Source organism: Schistocerca piceifrons, chromosome 2 (assembly GCF_021461385.2).
Source record: "Schistocerca piceifrons isolate TAMUIC-IGC-003096 chromosome 2, iqSchPice1.1, whole genome shotgun sequence".
NCBI classification, from domain to species: Eukaryota; Metazoa; Arthropoda; class Insecta; order Orthoptera; family Acrididae; genus Schistocerca; species Schistocerca piceifrons.
The window spans coordinates 413155787-413174883 of NC_060139.1; the positions used below are offsets into that span (position 1 = coordinate 413155787).

General features: G+C 37.6%; 1 protein-coding gene across 1 annotated transcript in view; it reads right to left on the reverse strand.

Annotated features, from left to right (window-relative positions):
- Positions 1–5977, reverse strand: part of LOC124776678 (probable tRNA (guanine(26)-N(2))-dimethyltransferase) — a 61720-nt gene extending 55743 nt beyond the window's left edge. Inside the window, exons 1-2 of the mRNA XM_047251781.1 lie at positions 5687–5977; positions 5525–5612 (exon numbers count right to left, since the gene is read on the reverse strand). Coding sequence (XP_047107737.1) covers positions 5525–5612; positions 5687–5913 — 315 coding nt within the window. The 5' untranslated portion in view covers positions 5914–5977. The remainder of the gene's footprint in view (positions 1–5524; positions 5613–5686) is intronic.
- Positions 5978–19097: the final 13120 nt, after the last annotated feature.

Here is a 19097-nt window from a genome sequence, read left to right on the forward strand (position 1 = left end):
TTGAGTATCCATTCTCTAGCGAATGAGACAGGAACTGAAACTGAGGGTAGCAAAGCAAAGCTGAAATGCTTAACTTTATTTTCAAATGTTCCTTTACAAAGAAAAATCCAGATGAATTGCCCAATTTAATCCTCACGCAATTGAAAAGATGAATGAAGTAAGTATTAGTGTCAGTGGCATTGAGTAATAGCTGAAATCTTTAAAACTGAACAAAGCTCCAGGGGCCAATGGAACCTGTATCAGATTCTATACTGAATTTGCAACTGAGTTAGCTCCTCTTTTAACTATAATCTTTCGTAGATCCCCTGAACAGAAAATAGTGCCCAGTTCTTGGAAAAAAGCACAGGTCAAAACCAAATGCAAGAGGGGTGGTAGAAGTAACCCACGAAAGTACTGTCCAATATCCTTGACATCAATTTGTCGTAGTATCTTAGACTATATTCTGAGCTCAAAGATAATGAGGCATCTTGAAAAGAATGACATCCTCAATGCCAACCAGCATGGATACCGAAAACATCAATCACATTAAACACAACTCACACTTATCTAACAGGACACACTGAAAGTGTTGGATCAAGGCAATCAGGTAGCTGCAGTGTTTCTTGATTTCCAAAAAGCATTTGACTTAAAACCTACACTTACTGTCAAAAGTACAATCATATGGGGTATCAAATGAAATTTGTGACTGGATTGAGGACTTTTTGGTACGGAGGACACAGTATGTTAACTTGGATGGAGAGTCACTGTCAGATATAGAGCTAACTTCAGCTGTGACTCAGTGTGTTGGGACCCATGACATTCATGTTGCATGTTAATGACCTTTAATGAGTTTAAAGACAGTATTAACAGTAACCTCAGACTTTTTGCAGATGATGCAGTTATCTATGATGAAGTACTGCCTGAAAGAAGCTCCATAAATATTAAGTCAGATCTTGATAAGATTTCAAAGTGGTGGCAAGATTAGCAACATGGTTTAAATGTTCAGAAATATAAAACTGTGCACTTTTTTAAAAAAAAAAAAAAAAAAAAAAAACTTTATATCCTGTGACCGTAATATCAATGGGTTGTAGTTGGAACTGTCAACTCACACAAATACCTGGGCGTAACACTTTGTAGGGATACGAGATGGAATGATCATACAGGCTCAGTTGTGGGTAAACAAGGTGGAAGAGGTAGATTTCCATTTATAGTGTCACAGAGATACTGAAAAAATCACAACTAGCAGACTCCTGAAGATAGACATAAAGTATCCTGAAAAATTATATTAACCAAGTTTCAAAAACTGGCTTTCAATGATGACTCCAGCAGTATACTACAATCCCCTATGTATCACCCACATTAGGATTGTGGGGATAAGATTAGAATAATTACTGCATGCATGGAGGGATTCAAACAATAATTCTTCCCATGCTCCATATGTGAATGGAATGGGATCAAACCCAAATAACTGGTACATTGTGACTTACCCTCTGCCATGCGCCTCACTGTGGTTTGCTGAGTATAAATGTAGGTCCTCTACCAGGCACTTAAGTGTTAATTTCAGAGCAGTCACATGGATGTAGATGTAATAAGTGTTTTACAAGCAATCTACTTTTTAACCTGATGGTATTTTTCCAGTGTCCTTTCAATGAAGCAAAGTCTAACACCCACTTTATCTACAATTCAGGATATGTGACCATACGCCACAAATCATTACATTGGCATATTTGTATGAGTTGACTGGCTTTAACTGACACTCCCACATATTATAGTCGAACATGCTAAGTTTTTTGCACTTTTCGAAGTGTAGAATTTCACATTTCCCTGAACATTTAAAGCAATTTTCCAATCTTTATGTCATTTTTAAATCTTATCAAGATAGGCTTGATTATTTGTGCAGCATTTTTCAGGTAGAACTTCATTATGGATAACGGCATATCCTGCCAAATTTGAGAGATAACTATCGATGTCTACCATGAAATTAATATCCAGTACAAACAACAAGGGTTAAAAACAATTCCCTGAGGGAAGTCTGAAGCTACTTCTAAATCTGTGGATAACTCCATCCAAGATAACATGCTGACCACTCCCCCTCCCCCTCCCCCCCAACACACACATATTGCCTTGATCAATGGCTTTCGGAAGACATGTGAAAAAAGTGCAAATCGGATTTTGTGACACCTGTGTTTTCGAAAGCCATGCCACTTGACTTGGAGATCACTAAGATCGCAATACCTCATACATACATACAGACATACATTAATCCTTGTTCCATAGATCATGAATACAACATTTCGTGTCACTTTAACATAAGTTTTCTTTACACAAAATAATTAATTAATAATTTTTTTTTTTTTTACAGTTACTACTTCATATCTAAGAATTCATCTATTGAGTAGAAGGAGTTGTCATTCAGAAATTCTTTTAATTTGCTTTTAAATGTTGGTTGGCTATCTGTCAGACTTTTAGTACCATTTGGCAAATGACCAAAGATTTTTGTGGCAGCATAATTCACCCCTTCCTGTGCCAGAGTGAGATTTAATCCAGAATAGTGGATATCATCCTTTATTCTAGTATTGTAGCTATGCACTTCACTGTTATTTTTGAATTGGGATGTGTTATTAATGACAAATTTCATAAGTGAATATATATATATATATATTCTGATTACACACATTTGTGCAATGAATATTTTCTCTCTTAATGATGAATTGCCCCAAAATATGATACCATATGAAAGCAGTGAATGAAAATAGGCATAGTGGGCTAATTTACTTACGTGTTTATCACCAAAATTTGCAATAACCCTAATAGCATAAGTAGCTGAACCTAACCGTTTCAGCAGATCATCATTGTGTTTCTTCCAATTCAATTTCTCATCAACGCACACAACCAGAAATTTTGAGTATTCTACCTTAGCAACAGACTTCCATTCATAGTCCGTATTTATCAATGGTATTATGCCAGTTACTGTACAGAATTGTATAAACTGTGTTTTCTCAAAATTTAGTGAGGGTCCATTTGCAGGGAACCACTTAATAATTTTCTGAAAGACATTATTTGAAATTTCCTCAGCTGATTCTTGCTTCCTGGGTGTGATTACTATACTTGTATCATCAGCCAAAAGAACTAACTTTGCATCTTCATAAATTTAGAGTGGCAAGTCGTTAATATATATTAAGAACAATAAGGGGCCCAAGACTGAACCCTGTGGGACACCATTCTTGATACTTCCACAGTTAGAGGACTCTGCTGGTTTTTGTAGACTATCTGTACTGTTAACTTCAACCTTCTGCATTCTTCCAGTTAAGTATGAATTAAACCATTCGTGCACTGTCCCATTCATACCACAATACTTTAGTTTATCTAGAATAATTATGTTTGAGCTCAAAACATGTTCTGAGATTACGCAACAGATGGATGTCAATGATACTGGATGCTAATTTCGCCCATCACTTCTGCTATTGTTCATGTGAGATGTGAGCTGTGAGCTTTCTTCCAACTACTGGGCACAAATACATGTTTGACAGATGTATGGTGTATTATAGTTAAATCATAAATTCTATACAGAATCTGGAAAGAATTTCCATTAGGCCTTGAAGACTTATTCAGTTTCAGCTGTTTCTCAACCCTACTGACAGTAACAGCTACGTCACTCACCCTTGTAGAAATGTGCGAATGAAACTGGGGCTGAAGTCCCTTATTTCCCTTTGTAAAGAATCATTTGGAAATGGTATAAAGTACTTCAGCTTCTGCTTTGCTACCCTGAATCCCAGTTCCTGTGTCGTCTATGAATGTCTGTACACTAACTTTGGTGCCAGCAACAACCTTTGCATATGACCATTTCTCTGGGTTCTATGAGACACAATTTGATAAGATTCTGCTATGGAAATAACTGAAGGCTCCACTATTGACCTTCCAAGTGTTTCACTGAGCATATTTCTATCTCTGGCCCTATGCTTTGTTTTACACCTACTGCTCACTATTCATAATTTTTTGCTCATTTTATGAGCACATCAAGGTCTATGGAATGTGTGACTGATTCCTGCTCACAGGTCATGACCAATAACTTTGCCTTTTCTTGTCCATTAAAATATGATATGAAATCAAATAACCTGTTAATGCTGCATGTTTAATTCTTACTAGAGCCTACTAGTGAATTATCATTATTCTCACAACAGACATTCATATTTTATCATTTTATTAGACTGCTTTTTATTTCTTATATAAGTTAAGAATATGTTACTACCTGCTTTAAGAAGTCGTGACCTTGATATTGAGATAAAATAAATTAAAAGACATGACAATGCCAACTGCCTTGTACAATATGTGCTTCTACACTATCTATAATTATCTCACCATCATTTATATGATTTAAGGCCCCCTAACACATTCCACCGTTGTTTCTGAACATCTTTTCCTACAAAAAAAAAAAATGAAGGAATCTCTAGTTACAAATTTCAACACTTTTCCTTTCATCCATTCATGAGAATGTCAACTGACATCTGATAAAAAGATTTTATTTCAGTTTTGGATACCAATTTTATAAATGAAATTTCTCTGATACTACAGGGCTTGATTTGAGAGCATGATGCCTCATAACAGGAATCTATACAAAACTCAGTGTTTTGTGTTATTGAGTTCACTTCTGCTCATTAAAGGTTTTGTCGACCCACAATTTAATCCATCAACAAAACCACATGCATAACAAGTATAGAAACTTTCCAATACACAACAGAAATGATGCTGGTATGGTTGTCAGCATACAGATATCCTGATCTGTATCCTAACAATCATTTGTGTCTTTTTGTTGTAAGTAATTACAAAAATATTTTCAGTAACAAATTTTTTAATTAACACAGGGCTGAAAGTTTTTGATGTGTACTGGAAAGTTTCTGCATTCATCTTCGATACGGGTTAGTTAATGGATCTTCCATTCTCAAGAAGATGATCTCATTTTTTGGGTCTATGGTAAAAAACTAAATCTAAAGTAATTTAGTCTAAAAGACAAAATCTTTGCTTACTAAAACCAAATTTAATCCAAAACATTAGTCTTGAGCAAATACCATTTTTATGAATGTACTGCAATGAATAATGATTACCATTTGATCTTTTTACACGCAAAAAGTACTGACAGTTGCAAAAGTGCCATTAATTTCCGTAGGAAAAAATAAAATTCACAAGACTACAGAATGACTGACAACTGAACAGTTATTTCATGATCCATAGACGAAACCAGTTGAATTAATAAGTCAAACTACCTCTGACAACTTATGAAAACTCCACTTAATCTCTCTTGCTAGCATACATTTAATGGTACTTGCTGTTAATAACATGAGTTCATGATGAACTGACCTAACTACAAGACAAAAATAAAACATATTGAAATAAACAACATACGATAGCAATTTCTATTACCTGTTCTGTACATTAATTATTGCTCAACAGGCTCTATATCCACGAATATTTCTCAAATAACATTGAATGATTTGGAACTCGATGAATGCAAATAGTTACACCTTCAAATCAAGTAGACATTACCAACCTCGTATCTGATTCCCGCTTGTGGCTGACTTTCTTGTGGACCCTGCTTTTCCAACCTTTCATTCGCAAGTAAGGTTAGAACAGCAGTACTGAAAATAAAAATTTAAAAATAGTACTTACGGCGACATTGTTATATTACACGACAAAGACTACAATGTGATACCTTATATCCCTATTAAACTGCTGAACCGGATTATAAAATACGTTGTTTGTTGACTCAATAATAACTTTTGCCTGCCCTTCTTCTATAGTTACAATATTTTGTTTTGCTTCCGTGTTCGGTTCTACACATGTACTAGCCATAATCGTTTTCACATCGAGTGTATTACGCTTCAGGGTTGACGCTACTAATCGACGCAGTTGTATAAATACAGGGAGTCTTTGTGTCATACAAGTCTATCTGATCTAAATGCTTGACATCAAAACAACAACAATGCCACATGTCCATCACACTGTAAACAAATTCAAAGATGTACACGACCAACCAACATCCAAAGATGTAAAACACAAGACCAAGACAATTACAAAAATGATGAAACGATTTTTGTGTTTTCTCTTCAAGGCGAGTACAATCTACAGGTACGGAAAAATGATTTTTGTGTATTGTCTTCAGTAATGCGTAAAGCAGTTTCACTTCTTTCACCGACTTACCTCGAAGATGGCTCAATCGCTACCAGCCGACACACGCTCGAAAGATAACAGAATGTTCTTATGGCCAGGAAAATGTCAAGAAACATACATCAAACAACATATATGAGGAGCTACATATCTCTCATTTACCTCATTCAATTTGTTTTGTTTCTTTCTAAGTACGAAATAACGTCAAATACAATTAAGGCCAGTTTACACTGGCCATCGTGTCACGTCACGTCTAAACATTCTACAATGCATTTCAATTGGCAGCATTCACGCAGGCCGTGAACGGGCTGCCACATCACACCAACGTTTCCCTGGAAGAAAGTTTTGACGGTATCTGGGTCTGCTAACATCGGAAGTTAATCCACTTTCGCCACGCTCTTTCAAGTTATTGTCTCGATCTTGTGCTTTTGTATATTCCTAAGTTAATACGACTGTTAGCTGTGTAATAAAAAGCTGAGCGAATCGCTTTTGTCTGAAACAAAGTCTCATAGCTGTCTCGTGTCAGGTGCTGAGACTGAGAGATGAAGATGTGCTATTTCCTTCATCCTCCTATTCAGATGCAGGCCATGATTAGTGTAGAGGGGTGGGGGAGACAACCACACTAGACACAATCCCTGTGATTACTGGAATGACAGGGAACATTGTTTAGGTTAGAGTTAGGTTACAGACAGAGATTACTGATATGATTTACAGTAGTACAAGAAGATAATTGTATTGCATTGTATGGAACTGGGGAGTTAGAAACGACAGAGAGGCTTTGTCCCCACTGTAGCCTGCACCGGTACACAACCCCACTACAGGCTACAGCAGTCCACTCACCCCACTGCCGCCCCACAACGAACCCACTGTTATTGTGCGGTTCAGCCCCCAGTGGACACCCCCCCCCCCCCCCCCCTCCCAAGGAATGTCTCACACCAGACGAGTGTAACCCCAATGGTAGTGTGGTAGAGTAATTATGGTGTACGCATAAGTGAAGAAAGTATCTGGGCAGTAATCGCCGACATAGTGTAACTGAGGTGGGATAAGGGGAACCAACCCATATTTGCCGAGACAGATGGAAAACCACCTTAAAAACCATCCACGGACTGGCCCAGCACACAGGATGTCGACACTAACCTGCTGGGGGGATTTATGTCAGGGACCGGCACACCTTCCCACCTGGAAAGCAGTGCATTAGACTGCGCGTATAACTGGGCGAGTCACAAGAAGATAATACTTGTAACAGTTTCAACAAAAGTAAAATTAACTGCTTCATCAGAACATAAAAGTGTTGAAGAAAAAGATAGATGAGCTTATTGCATGCCTAGAAGATATGAAAAATTCTGAAGTGACAGATGTTCTGTGCCTCTCTGAACACAATGCAACCACAGGAATGGAGAAGTTAAATATCATGGATTATGGGCTTGCATAATGTTCATGTGGAGTTGATGTGGAAAAAGGAGGAGTTGTAACATATGTAACATTTGGACACAAAGTCAAAAATATTGAAATAAATAGTTTTTGTGTTGATCAGATCATACAAGAATGTGCTTGTCAATTGTAACTATAGAGTACTTCTCTTATAACTGTAACAGTCTACAGGTACCATCTAGGAAACTTTCAGCTATTTACGAGAAATCTAGCTGCATTTTTGGGCTACCTGTCAGATGAGAAGAAACAGTATTTTGTGGAGATTTCAGTGTAGATTTCTTAAAAGAAATGGGAAGGGAAAATGAACTAAAATTATTATTTGGGTTTTTCAATTAAATTTCAGTAGCTAGTTTTCCAATTAGTGTGCAGCAACATTTTTATAGACAGTGCTCAGGCAGAAATAATTAACGTTTTCGCAATTGCTAATGGACGATCTGATCATGATACACAATTAACGGAAATAAACAGTATGGTACCTTATAACCTGGAATCAGGTTTATACAAAGCAGAGAGGGTTTCTAATGAGAAGAGGATACAGTGCTTTAAGAGTAGGCTAAAATGGGTGGTATGGGATGAGGTATATGCAGAAAGAGATGCTGATGTCAAATCCAGTTTATTCCATAGTGAAGTTGGGTCAATATTTGAAAGTTGCTTTCCTAAAAAATTATCCAGAAGATCGATAAAAAACACGTTAACTGTTGATAAGTAAGGGATTTAAAATCTCATGTAAGAGGGAGAGGGACATTTATGTGAATGTCAGAGGAAGTCAAAATCTGATATTACTTGCATACTACAAAACATACTGTAGTATTTTAATGGAAAGTCATTAAAAGGTCCAGAAGTATGCATGTCCAGACAGAAATAAATATTGGGACATGTGGGACATGAAACTTCCTGGCAGATCAAAACTGTGTGCTAGACCGAGACTCGAAATCAGAACGTTTGCCTTTCGCAGGAAAGTGCTCTAAAATCTGAGCTATCCAAGCACAATTCACTCCCCATCCTCACAGCTTTACTTCTGCCTCGTCTACTACCTTCCAAACTTGACAGTTCTCCTGCGAACCTTGCAGAACTAGCCCTCTTGAAACAAAGGATATTGCGGAGACATGGCTTAGCCACAGCCTCGGGGATGTTTCCAGAATGAGATTTTCACTCTGCAGCGGAGTGTGCGCTGATATGAAACTTCCTGGCAGATCAAAACATCCCCGAGGCTATGGCTAAGCCATGTCTCCGCAATATCCTTTCTTTCAGAAGTGTTAGTTCTGCAAGGTTCGCAGGAGAGCTTTTGTAAAGTTTGCAAGGTAGGAGACGAGGTACTAGCAGAAGTAAATCTGTGAGGACGGGACGTGAGTCGTGCTTGGGGAGCTCAGATGATAGAGCACTTGACCGCGAAAGGCAAAGGTCCCGAGTTCGAGTCTCAGACCGGTACACAGTTTTGATCTGCCAGGAAGTTTCATATCAGCGCACACATCGCTGCAGAGTGAAAATCTCATTCCATGTGGGACATGTCAAACAGAAGACAGGAGAGCCAATCGATGTACAAGATTGCATAGCAGTTGAACTGAATAACGGTGTTGTGACTGATAATTCACAAGCAGCAAGTACTTTTAACGACCACTTTCTAAACACAGCAGCAAATACAGGATTAAATGGTTCATTTGAAGAAACAAGAGACTATATTAGACTGTCCTTCCACAAAACTTTAACGAACTAGAAGTTGCTCCAACATACTTCACTAAAATTAATACAATTATCAAAAATCTAAAAAAACAAAAGCTCATATGGGATTAATGGAATTTCAAAATGGATTATGAAAAATGTTTCCAATGTATTGCGTTATGTCCTTAGTGATATATGCAATGCATCATTGGCACAGGGAATTTTTCCAGACATGATTAAAACACATCATAAGAAAGGTGACAAAATTAAACAACTATGGTCCAGTTTCCTTACCGACAACTTTTTCCAAAATATTCGAAAAAGTAATATACTCAAGAGTAGTTGCATACTTAAGTGGAAACAGTTTAGTTAGCATATCACAGTTTGGATTCCAGAGAGGTTGCTCGACTGAGAATGCTATCTATATACAATCATCACTTCCCCCATGAACCATGGACCTTGCCGTTGGTGGGGAGGCTTGCGTGCCTCAGCGATACAGATGGCCGTACCGTAGATGCAACCACAACGGAGGGGTATCTGTTGAGAGGCCAGACAAACATGTGGTTCCTGAAGAGGGGCAGCAGCCTTTTCAGTAGTTGCAGGGGCAACAGTCTGGATGATTGACTGATCTGGCCTTGCAACATTAACCAAAACAGCCTTGCTGTGCTGGTACTGCGAACGGCTGAAAGCAAGGGGAAACTACAGTCGTAATTTTTCCCGAGGACATGCAGCTTTACTGTATGATTAAATGATGATGGCGTCCTCTTGGGTAAAATATTCCGGAGGTAAAATAGTCCCCCATTCGGATCTCCGGGCGGGGACTACTCAAGAGGACGTCATTATCAGGAGAAAGAAAACTGGCATTCTACGGATCGGAGCGTGGAATGTCAGATCCCTTAATCGGGCAGGTAGGTTAGAAAATTTAAAAAGGGAAATGGATAGGTTAAAGTTAGATGTAGTGGGAATTAGTGAAGTTCGGTGGCAGGAGGAACAAGACTTTTGGTCAGGTGATTACAGGGTTATAAATACAAAATCAAATAGGGGTAATGCAGGAGTAGGTTTAATAATGAATAAAAAAATAGGAGCACGGTAAGCTACTACAAACAGCATAGTGAACGCATTATTGTGGCAAAGATAGACACAAAGCCCATGCCTACTACAGTAGTACAAGTTTATATGCCAACTAGCTCTGCAGATGATGAAGAAATTGATGAAACGTATGACGAGATAAAAGAAATTATTCAGGTAGTGAAGGGAGACGAAAATTTAATAGTCATGGGTGACTGGAATTCGTCAGTAGGAAAAGGGAGAGAAGGAAACATAGTAGGTGAATATGGATTGGGGGGAAGAAATGAAAGAGGAAGCTGCCTTGTAGAATTTTGCACAGAGCATAACTTAATCATAGCCAACACTTGGTTCAAGAATCATAAAAGAAGATTGTATACCTGGAAGAATCCTGGAGATACTAAAAGGTATCAGATAGATTATATAATGGTAAAACAGAGATTTAGGAACCAGGTTTTAAATTGTAAGACATTTCCAGGGGCAGATGTGGATTCTGACCACAATCTATTGGTTATGAACTGCAGATTGAAACTGAAGAAACTGCAAAAAGGTGGGAATTTAAGGAATTGGGACCTGGATAAACTGAAAGAACCAGAGGTTGCAGAGAGTTTCAGGGAGAGCATAAGGGAACAATTGACAGGAATGGGGGAAAGAGATACAGTAGAAGAAGAATGGGTAGTTCTGAGGGATGAAGTAGTGAAGGTAGCAGAGGATCAAGTAGGTAAAAAGACGAGGGCTAATAGATATCTTTGGGTAACAGAAGAAATATTGAATTTAATTGATGAAAGGAGAAAATATAAAAATGCAGTAAATGAAGCAGGCAAAAAGGAATACAAACGTCTCAAAAATGAGATCGACAGAAAGTGCAAAATGGCTAAGCAGGGAAGGCTAGAGGACAAATGTAGGGATGTAGAGGCTTGTCTCACTAAGGGTAAGATAGATACTGCCTACAGGAAAATTAAAGAGACCTTTGGAGAAAAGATAACCACTTGTATGAATATCAAGAGCTCAGATGGCAACCCAGTTCTAAGCAAATAAGGGAAGGCAGAAAGATGGAAGGAGTATATAGAGGGTTTATACAAGGGCGATGTACTTGAGGACAATATTATGGAAATGGAAGAGGATGTAGATGAAGATGAAATAGGAGATAAGATACTGCGTGAAGAGTTTGACAGAGCACTGAAAGACCTGAGTCGAAACAAGGCCCCGGGAGTAGACAACATTCCATTAGAACTACTGATGGCCTTGGGAGAGCCAGTCATGACAAAACTCTACCATCTGGTGAGCAAGATGTATGAGACAGGCGAAATACCCACAGACTTCAAGAAGAATATAATAATTCCAATCCCAAGGAAAGCAGGTGTTGACAGATGTGAAAATTACCGAACTATCTGTTTAATAAGTCACAGCTGCAAAATACTAACACGAATTCTTTACAGACGAATGGAAAAACTGGTAGAAGCCGACGTCGGGGAAGATCAGTTTGGATTCCATAGAAATGTTGGAACACGTGAGGCAATACTAACCTTACGACTTATCTTAGAAGAAAGATTAAGAAAAGGCAAACCTACGTTTCTAGCATTTGTAGACTTAGAGAAAGCTTTTGACAACGTTAACTGGAATAATCTCTTTCAAATTCTGAAGGTGGCAGGGGTCAAATACAAGGAGCGAAAGGCTATTTACAATTTGTACATCAACCAGATGGCAGTTATAAGAGTCGAGGGGCATGAAAGGGAAGCAGTGGTTGGGAAAGGAGTGAGACAGGGTTGTAGCCTCTCCCCGATGTTATTCAATCTGTATATTGAGCAAGCAGTAAAGGAAACAAAAGAAAAATTCGGAGTAGGTATTAAAATTCATGGAGAAGAAGTAAAAACTTTGAGGTTCGCCGATGACATTGTAATTCTGTCAGAGACAGCAAAGGACTTGGAAGAGCAGTTGAACGGAATGGACAGTGTCTTGAAAGGAGGATATAAGATGAACATCAACAAAAGCAAAACGAGGATAATGGAATGTAGTCAAATTAAATCGGGTGATGCTGAGGGGATTAGATTAGGAAATGAGACACTTGAAGTAGTAAAGGAGTTTTGCTATTTAGGGAGTAAAATAACTGATGATGGTCGAAGTAGAGAGGATATGAATGTAGACTGGCAATGGCGAGGAAATCGTTTCTGAAGAAGAGAAATCTGTTAACATCGAGTATAGATTTAAGTGTCAGGAAGTCGTTTCTGAAAGTATATGTATGGAGTGTAGCCATGTATGGAAGTGAAACATGGACGATAAATAGTTTGGACAAGAAGAGAATAGAAGCTTTCGAAATGTGGTGCTACAGAAGAATGCTGAAGATAAGGTGGGTAGATCACGTAACTAATGAGGAGGTATTGAATAGGATTGGGGAGAAGAGAAGTTTGTGGCACAACTTGACTAGGAGAAGGGATCGGTTGCTAGGACATGTTTTGAGGCATCACGGGATCACAAATTTAGCATTGGAGGGCAGCGTGGAGGGTAAAAATCGTAGAGGGAGACCAAGAGATCAATACACTAAGCAGATTCAGAAGGATGTAGGTTGCAGTAGGTACTGGGAGATGAAGAAGCTTGCACAGGATAGAGTAGCATGGAGAGCTGCATCAAACCAGTCTCAGGACTGAAGACCACAACAACAACAACTTACAATCATCAAGTAACATAACCCTTAAATAATAGTATATTGCCAGTTGGTAGTTTTTGTGATCTCTCTCAGTCCTTCGATTGTTATACTCTCTTAGAAATACTCAAGTTCTATGGGATTATGGGCTTTACACACAGCTGGTTTGAATCATACTTAACAAACAGAATGCAAAAAGTTGTGCTGAAAAATTAAGATAACGTAGGAAAAAGTAGAACATTTTAGTGACTGGGGCCCACAGGGCTCAATTTTGGGGCCACTCCTGCTTCTTATTTACGTGAATGGCCTTATATTTAATATTCAACAAGCAAACATGGTACTTTCTGCAGATGATACTAGTGCTGTAATAAATCCCATTAGAGAGAAGGCAGCAGAAGAGTAGATAAATGATATTTTCCAAATAATTATTAAGTGGCTTTCTGAATATTGACTCTCCCTAAATTTTGAAAAAACACACTACATGCAGTTCTGTACAACAAACAGAGTCATATCAGCAATTGATGTAACACATTAGCAGGAGACAGTAAACAGAGTAGAATGTTTCAAATTTTTGGGTGTTCATTTTTGTGATGAAAACTCTAACTGGAAGAAGCGTATTACTGATCTTTTCAGGCAATTAAGTTCGGCTACTTTTGCTCGTTGTAGAGCTGCTAATTTGGAAACAACATATTTTGCATATTTCCACCCAGTAATATCATAAGGAATAAGTTTCTGGGGTGGCTCATGGTTTAGAAAGAAAGTACAAATTGCACAAAAGCGAGCAGTAGGCGTAATATGTGGCTTTTACCCGTGGACATCTTGTAGGTACATCTTCAAAAAGCTAAATATTTTAAGTGTGCCATCACAATACGTGTATTCGCTAATGAAATTCGTCATAAATACTCTACCAAAATTTGAGAATAATATTGATGTACATATATGCAACACTGGAGGGGAAAATGACCTTGACTACATATTGTTAAAGCTGTCAGTGGCTCAGAAAGGAATCCAATGTCCAGCAAAATTTTTTTTGATCATTTGCCTAATAACATAAAATGTCTGACAGGTGAGGCAAGTTTTAAATCTAATTAAAAATTTTTATCTTCTGGGTAACTCCTTCAATTTCACTGATGAATTTATACTTAAGAACTGGTAGTCATAAAAAACTGTAGCAAGTGTAGAACAAAAAATTATAATTTATTCATTAATATTAACACTAATCATATATAAATACCCTGTAAGCTAACTCATTCCACATCATTTCGATAGAAGAATCGTTCAAATGATGTATGGAACTTGTAACTAACTATATTAATGTTTATTTTATTATTGTGCTTTGTTTTTGTGACAAATTTCAAATGTTGCATGATAATTTCGATATTTTCCCCATTGACTGTTCTTCCACAAGTGCGGTCAGATATATGAATGTGAAAAGTGAAAACTTATTTAGGTTTTATAATAACAGAACGCATAATAACATAAGTTGGTGAAACAATTTTCATTAAATAATATTTCAAGTGAAAAGGAGTAAAATACAGTTGTTTAAAACATTACTAGTTATGCAAGGAAAACTATAATGGATAAAGTAAGTAGCTCTATTTATTCCCTTATAAATACTGTTTGAGTTGTTTATATATTTACATTTTGGCTCAGCACTCTACCACACAAACTTGATCATGAACATTCATTATAAAGTTTGCTTTAGTCATTAAATTACTTTGTTACTGTTAGTTCCTCACTTCTGAAATGAGAATCTGACTCTTTGTATCACAAACTGTAGCTTGTATACTCACTGTCACCATTCAGTACTGGGTTAAGCAAGCTGACGTGACATAACACATGATGCACAATAAGAATACATCCAGGTGTGATAGTGCCATGATGTGATGTGACATGATGACCACTGTGAATTAGCCTTGTAGTTGTCTCCTTCAATAGTGCTGACTTTGTCACTGTGAAAAGGGACATTAATGATAACTGCTTCATCAATTTATTTAGCTTTTTCTTCACACACAATTTTGGACTTTTCTCTGTCCATATATTGCAAAACCTAAATCACTTTTTCAAGTTTCACATAATTTTTGTTGCAAATCCACTGTGTGACCATCTTCAGAGATAAAACACATATAAAGAACCAGTTACAATGAGTTAACATGCACGCCTTATTATATGTACAAGTGTGTAAGCTTAAAATATGAGTCAATAATAAAATACATAACAGAAAATGTAACTTAAAACATTAAAACCGTTGGTGAAAGTAAGTAGTTTTGATAATATGTATGAAAGTTGTAATAGGTAGTGGCCTAAGTCACCTCAACAAACAGTGCCTCCTTTACTTATCAGAAAGGCATAATTTGTTTTACATAATTACCAGCAAGATACCCAGGATTCACATTGGTCTGATCAGTATTACTGTCACTAGATTTTTCCGTATTCCTAACACACGGACTGGAATTACACCATTAGTGGAGACCTAGATGAAATACGAGTAGCAGCTACACATACAAGCATGAGTTTTGTTGAGGTCCTAAGGCACGATGACCAGCCCTCTGTTACCTCTTCTGAGAGCCATGTGAGTGCTGAGTTGAGCAGGCTGCTGCTGACTGAAATGAAACCTCTTATAAGTGCAGCACCTGTTGCTGCGACTGGGATATGGGGATATACTACACATGGTCTACACTTGATAGAAAAGATAGGTTGGCTGAGATTCTTGCAGCAGATATTTTGGGGCCTACCATCAGACAAGGCAAGATACAAATGACAATTATTGAACTGAAAAAAAGGTAAATTAGTTACAAACTATGGCGTGCACAGACGTTATTCAGCAAGTAAACGTCTCTACAGATATTCGGATTTGCGTTATGACATGTTCAATATGCCTGCCATTATTGGATATGATGTGGCACAGACGAAAAGTGAAATTCTGCATGACCCGCTGTAGTACCGGAATATCGATACTGTCGATCACCCGCTCATTGGCTACTTTCAGCTCAGCAATGGATTTGGGGTTATTGCTGTACACCTTATCTTTAATATAGTCCCACAAAAAGGAGTCACATGTGTTCAGATCCGGAGAGAATGGAGGCCAATCGAGAATCATGCCTGTGGCCTCTGGAAACCCCCGAGCCAGAATGCGGTCCCCAAAGCGCTCCTCCAGGAGATCAAAAACGGTTCTACTTCGATGGAGTCGAGCTCCGTCTTGTATGAACCACATCTTGTCGAAATCAGGGTCACTTTGGGCGATGTAGATGAAGTCATCTTCCAAAACCTTCACGTGCTGTTGGTAGTCTTCATGTCATCAAGTAATATCACACCAATTATTCCATGACTGGACATGGAATGTCACACAGTCACCCAGTGGGGGTGAAGAGATTTCTCGATCTCGAAATGCGGATTCTGAGTCTTCTAAGTGCGCCAGTTTTGCTTATCGATGAACCCATACAAATGTAAGTGGGCTTCATTGCTAAACAAAAACATACAGCACATACTGATTTCCATCATGCCCTGTAGCCACCTGTGTTTGAGTGTCCTCTGCAAACTGTTCAGAAGTTATGAGGAATTTATTCCATATAGTTCAATAATTGTCACCTTACGAATGCACAGAAAAGTAAGGTTTCTTCATATGATTAAAATATTAGAGGATTGAGTAATAAGGTACAAGAGCTTCTTGTCTGTTGGAAAATTTAGAGAGCTCTAAAAAGATTGATGTCTTATGCCTATCTGGGCACCTCATAATGCACAGAGTTAGATTAGTTACAAATAAAAGATTACACGATAGCATCATACTCATGCAGGACTAATATGGGGAAAAAAGGCATTGTTACACACATTTAGACAGAAAACGAGTTCAAAAACATTGCGACAAGTAGATTCTGTAGTGATCAGCTCATAGAAGTGTGTGCTTGTGAATTAACACTAAAAAATAGCTCACTTTAAATTGTAAATATGTACAGATCCCCACTGGGAAATTATGAACTGCTTCTGAGGGATCTATATTTCTTACTACAGTATTTTTCAGGCAGCAACAATCAGTTAATAGTCTGTGGTGTATTCACTTTAGATTTTTTAAAGGCAATTTAATGAGAAAAATGATGTGGCTACAATTTGACCTCATTAATTAACTTCCAGTGTCGGTGGATAAAGACAGCAGCCTCTAATTGAGAATGTTTTCTTTGGGGAAGACCAAAACAAGAAAATAAATTTTTGCCCATTAAGAAGCGCTCGCTCTGGTCATATGCATGGTTGGAATAAATAATGTAGTGGCTTAGATCATAGATACTCCTCAGTAAAATTCTTTTAGAATAGTTAATGAGTGCAGCTTTTAGGAATGGTTGACAAGAGATGACCTAGGATGAAATTCATAATTAATCAAATGCTAACATAAATTTTTTTCTATTCTGTGATACATTTATCTCATTATTTGAAAAATTTTTCCGAGAAGCTAATCAGGAAGGTTATCACACAGCCATGCAAAACAGTATGTGTCACTAGAGGGATTAAAATATCTTGTGAAAAGAAAAGGGAAATTTACCTGTTGACAAGAACAAGTGAGATCCAGCAGTAGCTGTACATTACAAAAACTACGTAAACTTACTAAGAAAAGATATTAAAACTCAATGAACATGCATATAATGTTGGAAATCAATAATTCTGATGAAGGCTTAAGATCATATGGAATGTAGTGAAATGAAAAACAGGAGAACCAGCTACAGGCAAAATATCACTATTGAACTGAATGGAAGGGTAATAAATGATCAGTCACAGGTAGCAATTATATTTAATAATGATTTCTTGAATATAGCAAAAAGTGTAGGGATAAACAGTACAAGGGAAACATCACAGCTGCTAAATCTAATAATCTGTTTTGAGCCCCAACCAATAGGAATTTGAAGAGGAAATGCATATGAAAGGAACCCTGTATAATATAATAAAATAATGGAATAGATGATAATAAAATGTTGAAATGTGTGGCTTTTTAAAATGTATTGAATTAATGAGATTAATTTTTCGGCATGAATGACAAGCGCAATAAGCTGAGCTATGCCTGGAAATAAGTTCGTATTAGTTCATATTATTTTGTAGGGCGAAGTAGTTTCTTTCTCCACTGTAGACTTGTGCTTACCATTCTTTATAATGCTACGTTTGGTCGCCGTGTTCACCTTTGAAGTCTTGACCGTGTTCCCATTAAGCTTATCGGATCTTCGTAATTTTCCAAAGTACACAGGTGGGCTTCAGTTCTTGTAATTATTGTACTATTTGAAATAACAACTCACACGACCTTTCTGTTAATAAAGCAATACTGTGTTTTTCTAAACGGTGCACATATGAAATACATACTCCTCACTTAATTCATAGCGACCCCAAAATGGCGGTCTACAATTACTCGCTAAAAATGGCGTTTCTCTCTCGTTCACTAGCTGAGCGCGAATCGTTCCTTCCTCCTACTGGTACCAGAAAAAATCCTCTGTTTTTTAACAACTGAAAGTCAAAAAATACATGATGGTAGGCATGGGCTCTATGATGGGCTACCGCTTCATCTTCTCTCTTTGCCTTTAAAGATGACGAAAACATAAAGGAAATTCAAAAGTTTTATCACAAATGCCCCCCTACTGTATACTGTCGGAAATAAGTCTCTTTATTTAGGGAGACAGTATACAGTAGTCTTATTAACCTCATAGTTCAGTCACTTGGTGCACATCAATGGAGTTTTAATACCCTTATGCTACTACAAGTATATCTACAAAGCTCATTTTCTCGGCCATTACAAATTCATACATATAAATACATTCACATATACTTATATCACGTAATTACATTCACATATATTCATATTACATATCGCACGTCCATGGCGTGCTAACGTCGTAGTCTCTTATTTCTCCTTACATTTGTTAAGCACTATTACCAGGGGTAAAATGTTACATTTCTTAAATTGTCCTTTCACTATATTTTAATAATTGTTTTTCTCCTTGGCTTTTGGTTCATTAGCCATTCTGAGAAGCTGTCCTTTTGGCACACGTTACCTCAATGTTCGCTGCACTTATGGCCAGCAGCAGCTCATTGTTTAACGCGCCCGACGCAGTGACGCAAGCGCCACGTGAGCAGCAGCACTGCCCGCACACACACTGTAATGTCGCTCCAGGCTCATGAAGTCGGTGTT